We start from the raw sequence: 16528 nt of genomic DNA, 5'->3' as shown, positions 1-16528 counted from the left end.
TGAATTATGAGCTTTTCCAACTACTATGGACGCATTCGACAAGCCAGCCCTTTTAAGAGGTTCGCAATAAAGGAAACTGATACATCATTTCTATGAAAACTGCTATCAACAAAAGCGCTTTTGAACAAAAGTATTTCCTACAAATGGATTCAATAACGGTTGACCTGTGTGATTCCAACCGAGCCCAACAAATAACACATGACACCAGACAAACCCAGAGAAGAAACACAACAGAGAACAATGTTCTTGCCAAAATCATGACAATTCCGAAAGCCAGAGTAACCAGAACGATGTTCGCAACTCGAAAACCAAAATTGGAAAGCCAAAAACAAATCCAACCTAAAGACTCTAGTCAGTAAGGGTTATGCTAGAGTCATCTTTCGTCCCATTAGATTCCTCTCGCAAACTCTTACCCCTGCACCAACATGAAAACTGAGGTATCGGCCCATCATCTCCAATAACCCAAGTATGCTCTGCGACAGCCTCCAGTGTCAACCTCATGTTTGGGTCTGCATTATAGAATATCAAGCCATAATCATGAGACATACGATGGCGGGGTGGGGGCAGGGGCGGGGGAGGGTAACAAAAAAGATGGGGAAGAATAAAGATGACAGAGTTGCAGAAAAGCTGAAGCACCAGCCATTAATCAAAATATTGCATGTCACCAACCTTTGCAAAGAAGACCTTCAAGTAAATCCTTTAAAAGTGGGTTCATATCATCTGGAAGTACTAAAGGGTTATTAACAATCTGCAAGGAGAAAATTCCTACAGATAAGTAATAGGGAAATACCGTAAACACCGGGCTTAAAGTTTATGACATAATTAGTGGTTTTGCACAGGAATACTGGTGTTTTTCATACCTTGTCGTATGTATCCTGAAGTGTGTCTCCAAGGAATGGGTATTGTCCCAATACCATACAGTACAAAGTAACCCCCACGGCCCATGTGTCAGCAGCTCTACCGCGATAGGTTAGCCCTGTTGATCACAATAAAATAACTGTAAGGTAATCATCTCCCTGAGTTACTAAACCATAAGATATTCTATCATCCTTCTATGAACTTTAGCAGTTACAAAACCATAAAATTTTCTATCTTCCTGAGTTATTAGACTCGAGATGCTGGAAAAATTCATAGCCAACTGACTTAAGTATAGTTGGAAAATCAATTATAGCATATGCAATTATGCATAAGCAAACATTTTATGATTATTTAGCCTTCTAAGACCACAAAATAAAATTTTTAATCATTTTTATTTTCTTGTGAAATAAAACAAAACAAGGTTTGGACTCAATTCTAACTCGGAGAAACACATCAAATCTGGCCCGCTGAGAACTCGCACTCAAAGCAGATGGGCATTTTATATATGCTAGTTTTTTATTAACCGCAGATGGATATACACACACACACACACACACACACACACACATACATATACTATGCTTCTTTTTTTTAATTGCCCGCACACTCATGCCAGATAGATTGAATCCAGAAACTTTTCAAGGAGGAGGATGTGACCTTGGGCAGGCCACTGGAAGAACTACTAGCACATTTTTTATATCATGCAAGGTAAATTTGACCTATCTTATAGCAAGATAATCTAACCTAAACAACATTCGGGTGCAGTAAAAACAGGAGTCCCCGGTGATCGCCGCAGCTCGTCATGGTCATCCTGCCGGTGAAACCAATACAACACCTTAATTGTTGTGAACTATTATTATGCCAAACAACATGGCTTAAACAAAAGTAAAAAAAAACAAAACAGATATAAAATCAGAAAAACAATTTATTGCTCTAACCCTGTGTTTAGGCTAAATTCGTAAGAATGTACTAAAAACTTAGATACGGCTTCAGAACGACTATACATTTGAGATAACTTTTAAATAACTCCTTCAAAGGTGTCACTATGAAAGTCTTTTTTTTAGTACGGTCCTAGTGTTTTAGTAGTAGTTTTGTAGTGTTTGAATAGTTCATTGGTAGTCTTCTGATAGTGCAATTTTACCATTTCACTCTAGAGTTCCTTCACACCATGAAAGTCCCCCACCCAAACATAGGTTAAGGTTGTACATCCACCACAACAATAACATCAAGTCAATGGCCATAATACAACAGGATCGCCCTTATGGTCTCCTTCAGCAAAATTGCAGAAAAGAAAAATCCTAGAGTGTCTAAACTTTATAACATTCAGCAGTTCCATTACCTCAAAAACCTGGCTGACACTAAAATCCCCTATCTTCACCGTACCATCGCAACTAACCAACAGATTATCAGGTTTGATATCACCATGCACTATATTCTGTTGTCAAAGGAACCACAAGAAAATCACAACAGTAATAATAGAAAATCAATCACTGTACGCTAAAGTGAAGATATAACACATATATTGGGAAAAAGCTACAGTGCTGTATGGGTGGTCCTTTTTTTTCTGGGATAACCTAAATAGTTGTCATGCATTTGCACAAATGGGACATCATTCTTAGTTATGTGCACATTTCAAAATAAGCATTAAACAGTTTTAACAATCAAATAGAAAAATGCACAAGAACTATCACAAAGGGACAGCCCCAAACAAGATATACAAACAACAAGTACCTTAATGTAAAGAGTAAAAAGCAATGTTCTGTGACCCAGAGAACTCAATTAACATCCCCATTTATAGTATGTGTGTGTGTGTGTGTGTGTGTGTGAATGAGGTGTAATGTCCTTTCTATGTGGCTTCAGCTGTTTCCATCATCAATGCAAGCTAGTAAGCACACATACACTGACAATATAAAGAACTGAATTTTGTGCTAGCTCTATTAAGATGGTTTTATCTCTTAATAAAGATGGTTCCATTATTAAGAATTAAATAAAATCCAATACCCTGTGTTAACCACCACAAATATATACAGCCAAACTGATACAAGGATTAAACTGATTTCCGTTACAAAATGTATCCCTGTCAAAAGCAGACAATAGATAACTAGAGAGAGGGGGAGGGTTCAGCCAAGAATATACAAAACCGAAGTTTAAGGATCATACATGAGCGTGGAGGTACATTAGCCCTGAAACTATGTCCCGCAAGTACTTCCTTGCAGTATGTTCTCCTATTCCACCTGGTGGACCAGAGCCATCATAAACCCATTTGCCTTCAACATATTCAAGAACTGAAACAGAAGAAGGAAAAGTAGCAGTCAAGCACGAGCTAAACAAATGGTACGGGTAAATATTCAACACTTCAGCATAATTACTTTTTTTTAATTATTCTATAGCCCCCTCACCATTTTTTCTACGAAAGGTATGATTACTTTTCCTTTTCGGTTATGCCCATCATCTACCGGGAGGACCATTGTCATTGTCAAACAATTAAAAACAGGATAAGTACCGAGAACACCATTGTCATTGTCTAACAATGAAAAACACTAACCAATTTTTTCAGTTTTATTTTATTTTGTCCTAAAACTCCGCCTATGTCTTACATGGCCGGTCCCAAGCCCGGATAAAGGAGGAGGGGGAGGGCGTCAGGTAGTCGACAGCCGGCACTCCATGATCACGTCGAATCCTTATGAAAATGAATCCAGAACAAAATCGCGCTAAAGCTAGGGCGTCACCCGTAAGTGGCGCGCTGTGTGGCCTGAGCACAGTGATAAGTGAGCAAGGGTCGCTGTATCTCCATCGGCACCCGGATGCAGTGTTAAATGAGCAAGGGGGCCATAGAAACTTCTTTTCGAACGACTCCACTCAAAGTTGTTTGGGAGCATATGCTCCTATCAACTTTACCCGGGACACACAAAAGAAGTACTTTGATCCTATTAGACGGGGGAGGGTGAAGAAGCTAGGACAGAAGGGTAGAGTTCAAGAGAGCAAAATGCGTTTAGGAACGTGGAATATAGGAACCTTAACGGGAAAATCTATGGAAGTAGTGGAAGTTATGGTGAGGAGAAGGATAAATATTATGTGCCTACAAGAAACTAAGTGGGTTGGTAGTAAGGCAAAGGATCTAGAAAACTCAGGGTTTAAACTTTGGTATTCGGGCACAAATAGAACGAGAAACGGTGTTGGCATCATCGTGGACAAGACCTTGGTACAAGATGTTGTAGATGTCAAGAGGGTAGGAGATAGAATCATGGCAATCAAGATTGTAATAGGACAAGAACTTATCAATGTGATTAGTGCGTACGCACCTCAAGTAGGGTTGGATACGAGTTCGAAGGAGAAATTTTGGGAAGATCTTGGAGACTTGGTGCAAGGAATTGCTCAGACGGAGAAGTTATTTATAGGAGGAGATTTAAATGGACACGTGGGCAGGGAGACAGGCAACTATGGAGGTTTTCATGGTGGCCATGGTTTTGGGGAGAGAAACGAGGATGGGGAAGCTATCTTGGATTTTGCAATGGCATATGATCTTTTCTTAGCCAACACCTTCTTTAAGAAGAGAGAAGAACATGTGATCACCTACAAGAGTGGGTCGTCAAAAACACAAATAGATTTTCTTCTAATGAGGAAAGGGGATCGTATAACTTGTAAGGATTGCAAAGTTATACCAGGAGAGAGCGTGGCTAATCAACATCGCTTGTTGGTGATGGATGTACATATCAAAAGAGTAAGACAAAAGAACAAGACTTGGAAGTGCCCAAGAACTAGATGGTGGAATCTAAAAGAAGAAAAACAAGCCATTTTCAAAGAGAAGGTAATCACCCAATGTGTGTGGGATAGAGAGGGGGAAGCTAGCCAAATGTGGGATTCCATGGCTAGTTGTATCCGAAAAGTAGCAAAAGAGGTATTAGGAGAGTCCAAGGGCTTTGCCCCACACCAAAAGGAATCTTGGTGGTGGAATGAGGAGGTACAAACAAAGGTGAAGGCTAAGAAGGAATGTTGTAAAGCCTTATACAAGGAGAGGACCGATGAAAATGGTGAAAGGTATAGAAAAGCGAAGCAAGAGGCGAAGAAAGCTGTCAGAGAAGCTAAGTTAGCGGCTTACGACGATATGTATAAACGACTAGATACCAAAGAAGGAGAGTTGGATATCTATAAACTAGCTAGAGCAAGGGAAAAGAAGACAAGGGACCTAAACCAAGTGAGGTGCATCAAGGATGAGGATGGAAAGGTTCTTGCTACAGAGAACGCGGTTAAAGACAGATGGAGAGGTTATTTTCATAATCTTTTCAATGAAGGACATGAAAGGAGTGCTTCTTTAGGAGAGTTGAGTAACTCAGAAGAGTGTAGAAACTACTCCTTTTATCGTCGAATCCGGAAGGAAGAAGTGGTTGTAGCTTTGAAGAAGATGAAGCATAGAAAAGCAATAGGCCCAGACGATATACCAATCGAAGTGTGGAAAGTTTTGGGAGAGACAGGTATAACATGGCTCACTGACCTTTTCAATAGGATTTTGAAAACAAAGAAGATGCCAAATGAGTGGCGAACGAGCACTTTGGTGCCTATCTACAAGAATAAGGGCGACGTACAAAATTGCATGAACTATAGGGGTATTAAGCTAATGAGTCATACAATGAAGCTCTGGGAGAGAGTCATTGAGCATAGATTGAGGCAAGAGACACGGGTTTCGGACAACCAATTCGGGTTCATGCCAGGGCGCTCAACCATGGAGGCAATCTATCTCTTACGAAGATTGATGGAAAGATATAGAGATGGGAAAAAGGATTTACACATGGTCTTTATAGATTTGGAAAAAGCGTATGATAGGGTCCCAAGAGACATTCTTTGGAGGATTTTAGAGAAGAAAGGAGTACGAGTAGCATATATCCAAGCTATAAAGGATATGTATGAAGGAGCAAAGACTGCCGTAAGAACTCATGAAGGACAAACCGAAAGCTTTCCCATAACTGTAGGATTACATCAAGGCTCATCCTTAAGTCCTTACCTTTTTGCGTTGGTAATGGATGAGTTAACAGGACATATTCAAGATGATATTCCTTGGTGTATGCTTTTCGCAGACGATATAGTGTTGATAGATGAAACTCAGGAAGGGGTAAATGCAAAGCTTAACCTTTGGAGAGAAGTGTTGGAATCTAAAGGTCTGCGCCTAAGCCGATCAAAGACAGAATATATGGAGTGCAAGTTCAGTGCAAATGGAGGCCAAAACGAGTTAGGGGTGAGGATCGGAGATCAAGAAATACCAAAGAGCGACCGTTTTCGTTACCTAGGATCTATCTTGCAAAAGAACGGAGAATTAGATGGAGATCTCAACCATAGAATACAAGCTGGATGGATGAAGTGGAAGAGTGCATCCGGCGTGTTGTGTGACCGCCGTATGCCACTGAAGCTCAAGGGAAAATTTTATAGGACGGCAATAAGGCCGGCGATGCTGTATGGCACAGAATGTTGGGCGGTGAAACATCAACACGTACACAAAATGGGTGTAGTAGAGATGAGGATGCTTCGTTGGATGTGTGGGCACACGAGAAAGGATAAGATTAGGAATGAGGATATCCGGGGTAAAGTAGGAGTAGCCGAAATTGAAGGAAAGATGAGAGAAAATCGGTTACGGTGGTTTGGACATGTGCAAAGAAGGCCTACTGATGCTCCGATTAGAAGATGCGACTATGGGACAGAGGTTCAGGGCCGAAGGGGTAGAGGAAGACCTAGGAAAACTTTGGAAGAGACTCTAAGAAAAGACTTAGAGTACTTGGATCTAACGAAGGACATGACACAGGATCGAGCACAATGGCGTTCTAAGATTCATATAGCCGATCCCACTCAGTGACTTGGATTTTCCAAGTCTCCAACCAAGAAGTTTTCCTCACTCGGGAAATTAAGGGAACACTACCCCAACCTACATGCTCCACTCAGAAAGCTTCAACATACAAGCTTCAACAAAAGAAAATTCAAAGAACTTAGCGAAGAAGGCTTTGGTGTATTTAACACAATACGTTGAAATGAAGGAAAGCTTATTTATTGATATCCCCGATAAGCTACAAATATGTACATATACATGAGTCAAAATAAACACACAAGAGGGAGCCTTCACAAAGGTTGCTTAGGAGAAGTCTCAGCAGTCGGTAGAGCCCCAGAAAGAGAAGGCACCGGAGGGGGATCATTTGGAGCCTCAGTACTGGACAGAACCCTAGAAGGAGGAGGCATCAGAGGTTGATCATTTGGAGCTTCATTACGCGGTACAGCCCCAGAAGACGAAGGCAATAAATGCCTTTGGAACAAACCCACAAATCTCTGATGATCAAGTAAAACCTGACCATCAGTTTCCTTCATCTGGTCAAGCTTCCTCTTCATGTTTGTAGCATAGTCATGTGCGAGCCGGTGCAACTGTTTATTCTCATGCTTGAGCCCTCTAATCTCCTGTTTGAGACTCATCACTTCAGCCGACAATGATTCAACTTGGCGGGTTCGAGCAAATAGGCGTTGGGCCATATTAGACACAGAACCTGCACACTGAACACTGAGAGCCAGCGAATCTTTAACAGCTAACTCATCAGACCGTTTGGAAAGTAGTCTGTTATCTTTGGGAGTGAGAAGGTTCCTGGCCACCACCGCAGCGGTCATATCATTCTTCATCACGGAATCCCCAACGGTAAGAGGACCAGTTGGGGAGACGAAGGATGGGCGCCATATGTTGTCTGGAGAAGGCGGGGCTGCCTCTTCAACAAGGTTCAAGTCAAAACGACGGTCGGAGGGGCCAGACATTTTCAAAGGTGTTGAAGAGAGAAGAGGTCGGACAAATCAAGATCTTAGAAGTGCAAGAATGAAACTTCTACTGGTGGAGATTCAAGTGTGCTTTGGAACTTAATGCCAGCCTCTATAAAAATCTGCACTCGACGGAGCTTCAGAAATCAAAGAGGCGCCTGCTCAGAAATCGAAGAGGCGTTTGCTTTCTCAAAAGTTGGGCTGCTTAGAGATCACGAGGGTTGATCTCAGAAATCGAAGAGCCGTTTGCTTTCTCAAAAGTTGGACTGCTCAAAGACCACGAAGGCCGATCTCAGAAATTGAAGAGGCGCTCGCTTTCTCAAAAGCTGGGCTCCCTAGAGACCACGAGGGCCGATCTCAGAAATCGAAGAGGCACCTACTTTTCCAGCCTTGTCAGCACCTGTCACACGCACACTCAGCTTTGCGGAAATTATGGGCATTCTGTCAAAGACTTCTGGGGAAGTAGAAAACACATGAATCTTACTGTTCAATCACCCACTTCCCACACGCAACAATAGCTCATGGGTACCACAGATAACTTTGCCAAAGTTCTCTGCCAAAGTTGAGCACGTGAAGCTTGCAGCTCCCACTACATCGCTCTGACCAAGAAGGGTAAAAGAATAGCAAAGAAACAGCACTAACAAAGTTTAGACCCATAAATTTTGAAGGTCTAGCTACCATATTATTACCCACAAGGGTAAAGGAACAGTACCACTGCTGGATAATTGGAAAGTCCATGTATGTCAACCTCTGTGCTTCGTGGCAAGGTAGACTAGCAAACATGCCCAACCTTTACTCACATTCGAGAAAACACTCCCAATATGATTGCTTGCTCCAAAATCGAAGAGGCACCGTCCTCCGAATCTAAAGAGCCAGACTCCCAACATGACTACTTTCTTAAAAATCGAAGAGAGGGTAAAGGAACAGTACCATTGCTGGATAATTGGAAAGTCCCTGTGTGTCAACCTCTGTGCTTCGTGGCAAGGTAGACTAGCAAACATGCTCAACCTTTACTCACATTCGAGAAAACACTCCCAACAAGATTGCTTGCTCCAAAATCGAAGAGGCACCGCCCTCCGAATCTCGAGAGCCACTCTCCCAACATGATTACTTTCTCAAAAATCGAAGAGACACTGCTCCCCGAATCTCGAGAGCCAGACCCCCAGCATGATTGCTTTCTCAAAAATCGGTGAGGCACCGTTCTCCGAATCAATCGAAGAGGCGCTCGCTTTCTCAAAAGCTGGGCTGCTCAGAGACCACGAGGGCCGATCTCAGAAATCGAAGAGGCACCTACTTTTCTAGCCTTGTCAGCACCTGTCACACGCACACTCAGCTTTGCAGAAATTATGGGCATTCTGTCGAAGACTTCTGGTGAAGTAGAAAGCACATAAATCTTACTGTTCAATCACCCACTTCCCACACGCAACAATAACTCATGGGTACCACAGATCACTTTGCCAAAGTTCTCTGCCAAAGTTGAGCACGTGAAGCTTGCAGCTCCCACTACATCGCTCTGACCAAGAAAGGTAAAAGAATAGCAAAGAAACAGCACTAACAAAGTTTAGACACATAAATTTTGAAGGTCTAGCTACCATATTATTACCCACAAGGGTAAAGGAACAGTACCACTGCTGGATAATTGGAAAGTCCCTGTGTGTCAACCTCTGTGCTTCGTGGCAAGGTAAACTAGCAAACATGCCCAACCTTCACTCACATTCGAGAAAACAGTTCCAACAAGATTGCTTGCTCCAAAATCGAAGAGGCACCGTCCTCCGAATCTCGAGAGCCAGACTCCCAACATGATTACTTTCTCAAAATCGAAGAGAGGGTAAAGGAACAGTACCATTGCTGGATAATTGGAAAGTCCCTGTGTGTCAACCTTTGTGCTTCGTGGCAAGGTAGACTAGCAAACATGTCCAACCTTTACTCACATTCGAGACAACACTCCCAACAAGATTGCTTGCTCCAAAATCGAAGAGGCACCGCCCTCCGAATCTCGAGAGCCAGACTCCCAACATGATTACTTCCTCAAAAATCGAAGAGACACTGCTCTCCGAATCTCGAGAGTCAGACCCCCAGCATGATTGCTTTCTCAAAAATCGAAGAGGCATCGTTCTCCGAATCTCGAGAGCCAGATACCACAGACCACTTTTTCAAAGTGCTCTGACAGAGTTAAAACATGTGAAACTGGCAGCTCCCACTACCGTGCTATGACCAAGCAGGGTAAAGGAATAGCATTACTACTTGTTGTTAGGGAGACTCCTATATATGTCGACCTCCATCCCCAACGGACAGGCAGACCTGCAAAAATGCTCAACCCTTCATCATATCTGAGAGGGCACTCCCAACAAAGCCTTTCGAAATATTCAGCTTTCTTTCCCCCCGATAACACCTCTGCAAACAAGCTATACTAGAGCAAGAATATCTCATATCATCAGGGTTAAAAGCAAGAGTATCCCATATCATGCTTTTTCCCTGTTTTTTCTTTTGGCCTTGTTTTTACCTGCAAGACAAGGAGAAAGAGAGCAATCAGTCAGCACTTGGAATCAAGCTTCCAGCCAGGAACTGACTGCCTGGAACCCCTTACCTGATTACTTACCTGGCATTGCTCTCGAGTACTCATCTTCATCATCTTATGTTTCCAGGGAAGATTCCGCATCTGCTTGAGGAACAGATAGGGCAAGTGCGAAGGATACAAGGAAGCATGTGGAGACAAGCGTAACAGCACACGTGCCGATACATCCATTACTCTGTCAAAAGCAAAAGTATCCCATATCAGCAGGGTGGAACGTACTCTAGATTTGATGGACTTGTTTTGACCCTCAAATTCTTCAGTCGGCCTTATACTCTGGAGGAAACCAGAAAACCCTCCAGATCAGTTCAAGAATAAGCCTGTGGAAAGTTACTTCTTCAAAAGCAAAAGTATCTCATATCATCTCTTCTCATTTTTCTTCTCTTTATCCTTCATGCTGCTGCAAGATGGGGAGAAGGTGAACAATCAGTCGGAGCTCTGATTGCTTACCTTGTCTGTCACCTCTTTCAGCAGACCCCCTAGCTCGGCGATTTGGGGGACTCCTACTACATGGTTTGTATCGCGCTTGACCAAGCCTGAAACTACAAGTAAGCTTCAAGTGAAATTGATACATTACCTTGTGCATCTCCACCAGTTAAAGATACCACCCCTGGATGGAGGAAGAGTACTTCCAGAGAAGATGCCACATCTACCTATGAGACAGATAAGGCAAGTCAAGACGACACCACACTCCGATACTTAGAAGTTTCGTGATTACGAGATCATTCTCCCACAATATTTCCTAATGTCATTTGTACTAAATCATTCACTCGTACTCACTAAAGGAGAGCTTGAACCTATGTACTTGTGTAAACCCTTCACAATTAATGAGAACTCTTCTATTCCGTGGACGTAGCCAATCTGGGTGAACCACGTACATCTTGTGTTTGCTTTCCTATCTCTATCCATTTATATACTTATCCACACTAATGACCGGAGCAATCTAGCGAAGATCACAAAAAGCGACCGTTTTCGTTACCTAGGATCTATCTTGCAAGAGAACGGAGAATTAGATGGAGATCTCAACCATAGAATACGAGCTGGACGGAAAGAGTGCATCCGGCGTGTTGTGTGACCGTCGTAGGCCACTGAAGCTCAAGGGAAAATTTTATAGGACGGCAATAAGGCCAGCGATGTTGTATGGCAGAGAATGTTGGGTGGTGAAGCATCAACACGTACACAAAATGGGTGTAGCGGAGATGAGGATGCTTCGTGGGATGTGTGGGCACACGAGAAAGGATAAGATTGGGAATGAGGATATCCGAGGTAAAGTAGGAGTAGCCGAAATTGTAGGAAATATGAGAGAAAATCGGCTCTGGTGATTTGGACATGTGCAAAGAAGGCCGACTGACGCTCCGGTTCGAAGATGTGACTACGGGACAGAGGTTCAGGGTCGAAGGGGTAGAGGAAGACCTAGGAAAACTTTGGAAGAGACTCTAAGAAAAGACTTAGAGTACTTGGATCTAACGGAGGACATGACACAAAACCGAGCGCAATGGCGTTCTAGGATTCATATAGCCGACCCCACTTAGTGGGAAAAGGCTTTGTTGTTGTTGTTGTTGTATTTTATTTTGTCCTAAAATTTTTGCTTTTTGAAAATAAACTTGTGGAGTTCTATAGAACAAGACCATGATAAATATTAAATTACATATGAGAACATACGATGATAGTGCATTTGTACTATATTTATGAAAAGCAATCCCAATGTGAAAAAGTGAACTACGTTGCAATAGGGTAATCTCACAAACACAAGATATTTACATTTTCTTTCCGGATAATTTTTACTTAGTATGTGTCTTATTCTATGCATCTCCACAAAATTGTCCAAAAATCCCAACTTTATATAAATATTGATACTTCAAATTTCGAAAAAAATAATGATAATATTGGTGAGAAAAAACTAAAACGTGACGGTGATGGCCTTCAATTATGGCAAGATCATATTTTTGTTGATCTTTTACTTTTTCTTTCCAGATAATTTTTACTTAGGATGTGTCTTATTCTATACATTTCCCCAAAATTGTCCAAAAATCCAACTTTATATAAATATTGATACTTCAAAGTTCGAAAAAATAATGATAATGTTGGTGAGAGCAACTAAAACGTGACAGTGGTGCCCTTCAATTTTGGCAAGGTCATATTTTTGTTGATCTTTTTGTACTTTTATGGTGAGTTTCCATGGGAACTCAAACATATATAAACTAAAAACCATTAGAGTTTCCAAATTAATCTTACAAGGGACCAGATTCTGAAATCATTTTTCCTTTTGAGATAAGTTTAGAGCAGCATACATACTTGCATGATCAAGCAAATAAGTTTAAAAGTGACTGGAGAGAGAGAGAGAGAGAGAGAGAGAGAGAGAGAGTAGGCAATAAGTACCCATGTAGAAATGATCTATTTCTGGGTCGTCAATCACCTCAACGAGATTAACTATGTTAGGATGGTGCAACATTTTCATAATAAGAACCTGTATGGTAAAGGAAAACAATACTAGTGAGCATTCATCAATAGATTGAATCTGACTTGCCTACCAGAAAGTACGACACACACTAGGCTCTAGTAGAGTGGCATATGCAGCATGGTTGGGAACTACTACAACAACAAAAATATACATTGTACACCCACAGACCCAATAGATGCACATGAATAAACTGATATAACACTGAACAAGAAGAAACAAAAGCAACTGGCAAGAGATAATACCATCATAATCTACAAGACAACTGTTCAAGAGTTCCCCCCATTATGAACAGAGAAATGAACTCACACAAAAAGACAGAAAATGCATACCTCACGAAGAACATCTGTCATAGCTGTCTCTGAAGGTGCAACTCGGAGCTTTAATAAATGAGATTTATGGAAAGCCTGTAAAAATTCAACTCACTTTTAAATTCTATAATAAATCTCTACCTTAAACATACCAAGAAAAAACTAAATATTACCTTACCCTTTATCTAAATATGTTAGTTTTACAAAGTTATCATCAATCCAAAGTGTTTTCATCTACTACACAGCAATTCCCTCGGAGCAGGAAAAACACTTCTCATAACTATAGATATCTCTTTCATCCAAAATACTGAAGCCAGTAATCTAATACGAAGAAAAACTACCTTAATCGCATAATGCTGTCCATCTACAAGATTTCGATACAGAACCTGTTGCACACATCAATACAAAAAGAGTAAAGAAACATTTCCAGTAAGCAGGTAACGGGAAAAAAAAACACTATCAGTGACAAAATTACCACTTTCCCATAGCTTCCAGCACCAATCTTACACTCGCGAACATAATCATTGACCATCTTATTCCCATTTTCATCCTGAAATTTCATGCAAAAATGTATGAGAAATGAATTCAAGTAAATCTATGTTACCTTACCCCAAAAAAAATATTTACCTCAGTGCGAACAACTTTTCTGGTTTCCTTCACAGGGCATGGCCTACAAATCATTCCATTCAGTTCTCTGATGTGTAGAATCTCCTCAGAACGATTAACCCAGCTTTGTGGCTCGCTTTCATCAGCATGAGTAGTTCTTGTAACCTCACCATTGTATGAACCATCATCATCATCTTCTATATCATCATCCAACAACAGCTCCTGGGAACAATGATTATTAAATCCATAATTAGGCTTTGGTTTCTGCTTGGGCATTCTGATGAAGCCAAAGCAATTGCAGCAACCCATCATTCTTGCAAGAGAGGAACTCTTAAGGAACATTAGACTCAATATTTGTAGTTGTTACTATAGCTCCCACCAAAAAACGAGACGTTTCCAGAAACCTGCACAAGATCACATCAAATAATTTCACAAATCATAACTTTCACTACTGCATGTATACGTAACGCATGCGCGCACACATACACATGTATATGTGAAGTAACTTTAACATATTAGCCTTCACAAAATACAAATAAACAGAAAGAGAAATTCAGAAAGAAAGGTTCGTTTGATCATGAAGTAGTTTCTGCATAGCCATATCAAGCAGCAGCCAAAGCAAAGCATTCTGTTAGAATTTCTTGTTCATTTTACTTTTCAGATAAGTACATTCCGAAGTACTCTTCATGTTAAGCTAAATACTAATTCTGAAGGAGCAAAAATCCACATTACTGGTCACAATTTTACTACTTGGGTTTGTGGCAGTGAATCCAAACCTGGGTTTACAGAGGGAGAGGAGAGGGCGTCAAAAGCCCGATTGAGCTCTGCTACTGAAGTGGATGCCATTCTGCCAAATGAAAGAAAAAGCTCGGGATATTGAAGACATCACGATTCAAACCCGGCATCGCGATGACTCCAGTTTATATATATACTCCAATGCAAGCTGTTACCCACACCTTCCCCAACCAACCATACGTTGATCCTGTCCTGAATTACGTACACAAACACACAGAATCTCAATAATTTAACATCAAATTATTAAAGATTTAACAACAAAAACAAAACAAAAAATTAACGAATACAGCACACCCCATTATGCAAATACAGCAGAAAGTTACAGAAGGACATGTTTGCGTGGAACTCTCAGACCACAATCATCACATCAAGCACCTACGACAACGATATAGTTTAAAATAAACAAATAAAAAACCCCAATTCCACCATTTATATTTCAAACAAAAATATGGGTGTGATTGATGGAAAATCCAAAATTTCAAAATCCCAATATTTTCCACTCCATCACAAATCAACCCAATTTGAAAAGAAAAGAAAAAAATTCAAACCCTCCACAACTAAATAGAAAGAAGAAGCAAAATTTGGGATTAAACACCGTAATTTGGAATCAAGGAGGATGCCATCGGAATATTCGTAGTGAAATGGGCAATTACCTGAGGGAGAGGCGTCCGGAACGAAATCCCTAGAAATGATGCAATCGCGAGAACTGAATTCTTCCCAGGGTAAGCGGTGGGGGTTGGGAGGAGGGATTTGAAAAGAAAAAAATCCTTGAGGACAAGGAAGCAAATTGTGGAAATTTTATTTGGGAAGAAAGATGGGTTGTTTGGGGAATGTGGATATATAGGAGGGGCAGAGGTGGGCAAAGAAAAGTGCTTTTGCGGTTGAAGCGCTTCCGAAGAAGCAGTGGGGGTGTAAAAATGGTTGGCTTGGCTTGTCGTTCAATGGGGAAAAGAGGAGAATTGGAAAAATATGGAGGAATGATAGATGGGTAGGTGTGTTGTGAACTTGTGACCGTTCGATTTCATTTTCTTCAGGGTTTGAGTAAATATGTTTTTTTTTAGTACATCGATATTTTTATACTAAGGAGATAGCGAGTTTGGTTAAACCACATAATGACAACCTAATTTGGTATCGAATTCGGCATCCACGAGATCGAACCTAAAACCTCTCACTTCCAACTGAATAGAAATATCACCAAACCGTAGTACTGAATGACAAATGTGTTTACCCTCAACAAAGCATATCAATCTAATAATGCATTTTTATACGAAGAAAAGAATTCACATGTAACAATGCATTGTTGGACCAAACGTCACATAAAAATGAACTCATTTGATGTCCCGTGTGACCATTTGATGTTATTCTCTTGAGGTTTTGTGTAAATATGTTTACCGTCAATATAGCATCTCAATTTAATAATGCATTTTCATATGGAGAAAAAAATTATCATATAACAATGCATCGTTGGACCGAAACGTCACATAGAAGTGAACTCGTTTGTTGTTTAAGTCTTTCTCTTTTAGGTCTTTGAGTTTTGGAAGCCATTTATTTTCCCTTCACAACACCGATATTTAGCCAAAAAAGAAGAAACACACTTTGATGGAGTTAACCTTTTTCGGGAAAAAGTTTGGAGGAGGCCACAATTTTATTGTATCCTGCAACTCATTTGATGTGGATTGTGAAGGAAGCCACAATTTTATTCTAAAAAAAACTAATGAAAATGGTTTGAAAACTTTGAGTTTTAACGATAAGGACAAAATAAAGGGTAAAGTAAATAGTATCAGAAAAATAAACAGTACTTGAAGTTTTTTGTTAAAATTCTTTTTATTCCATCCTACAATCCATTTGATGTGGACTGTGTGTAGCAATCAAATCAATCGAAAGAATGTCAAACTTATATCACATCCAGATAGATCCTAAAAACTTGAATACATTAAATAATAATATATAAAATACACATGGTGCATTCATATATCACCAAAATAATTTGATTCTATCCTGCAATCCATTTGATGTGGATTATGTGTGCAAACGAATCAATTGGTGGATCTCAATTTAAAGAACGTCAAACTTATGTCACGTCCGGATAGGTCCTAAAAATGTATATACATTAATTAAAATATATAAATACACGTAGTGCGTTCATATCTC

General features: G+C 40.6%; 1 protein-coding gene across 2 annotated transcripts; it reads right to left on the bottom strand.

The window, feature by feature from the left end:
• Positions 1-87: 87 nt before the first annotated feature.
• LOC126615379 (serine/threonine-protein kinase GRIK2-like) lies at positions 88-15272 on the bottom strand. 2 transcript variants are annotated; one of them, XM_050283202.1, is made up of 14 exons: positions 15031-15272; positions 14701-14752; positions 14359-14569; positions 13604-13986; positions 13452-13526; positions 13318-13362; positions 12998-13072; positions 12587-12674; positions 3019-3143; positions 2198-2293; positions 1603-1669; positions 861-976; positions 670-748; positions 88-509 (listed from the first exon to the last, which is right to left on the bottom strand). In XM_050283202.1, the coding sequence occupies exons 4-14, from the start codon at positions 13922-13924 to the stop codon at positions 349-351; spliced, it is 1248 nt and encodes a 415-aa protein (XP_050139159.1). In that variant the 5' UTR covers positions 13925-13986; positions 14359-14569; positions 14701-14752; positions 15031-15272; the 3' UTR covers positions 88-348. The 2 variants fall into 2 exon arrangements, with proteins under 2 accessions (XP_050139159.1, XP_050139158.1); XM_050283201.1 differs by lacking the exon at positions 14701-14752.
• Positions 15273-16528: the final 1256 nt, after the last annotated feature.

Source organism: Malus sylvestris, chromosome 3 (assembly GCF_916048215.2).
Source record: "Malus sylvestris chromosome 3, drMalSylv7.2, whole genome shotgun sequence".
NCBI classification, from domain to species: domain Eukaryota; kingdom Viridiplantae; phylum Streptophyta; class Magnoliopsida; order Rosales; family Rosaceae; genus Malus; species Malus sylvestris.
This window is presented reverse-complemented; position numbering and strand designations above follow the sequence as displayed.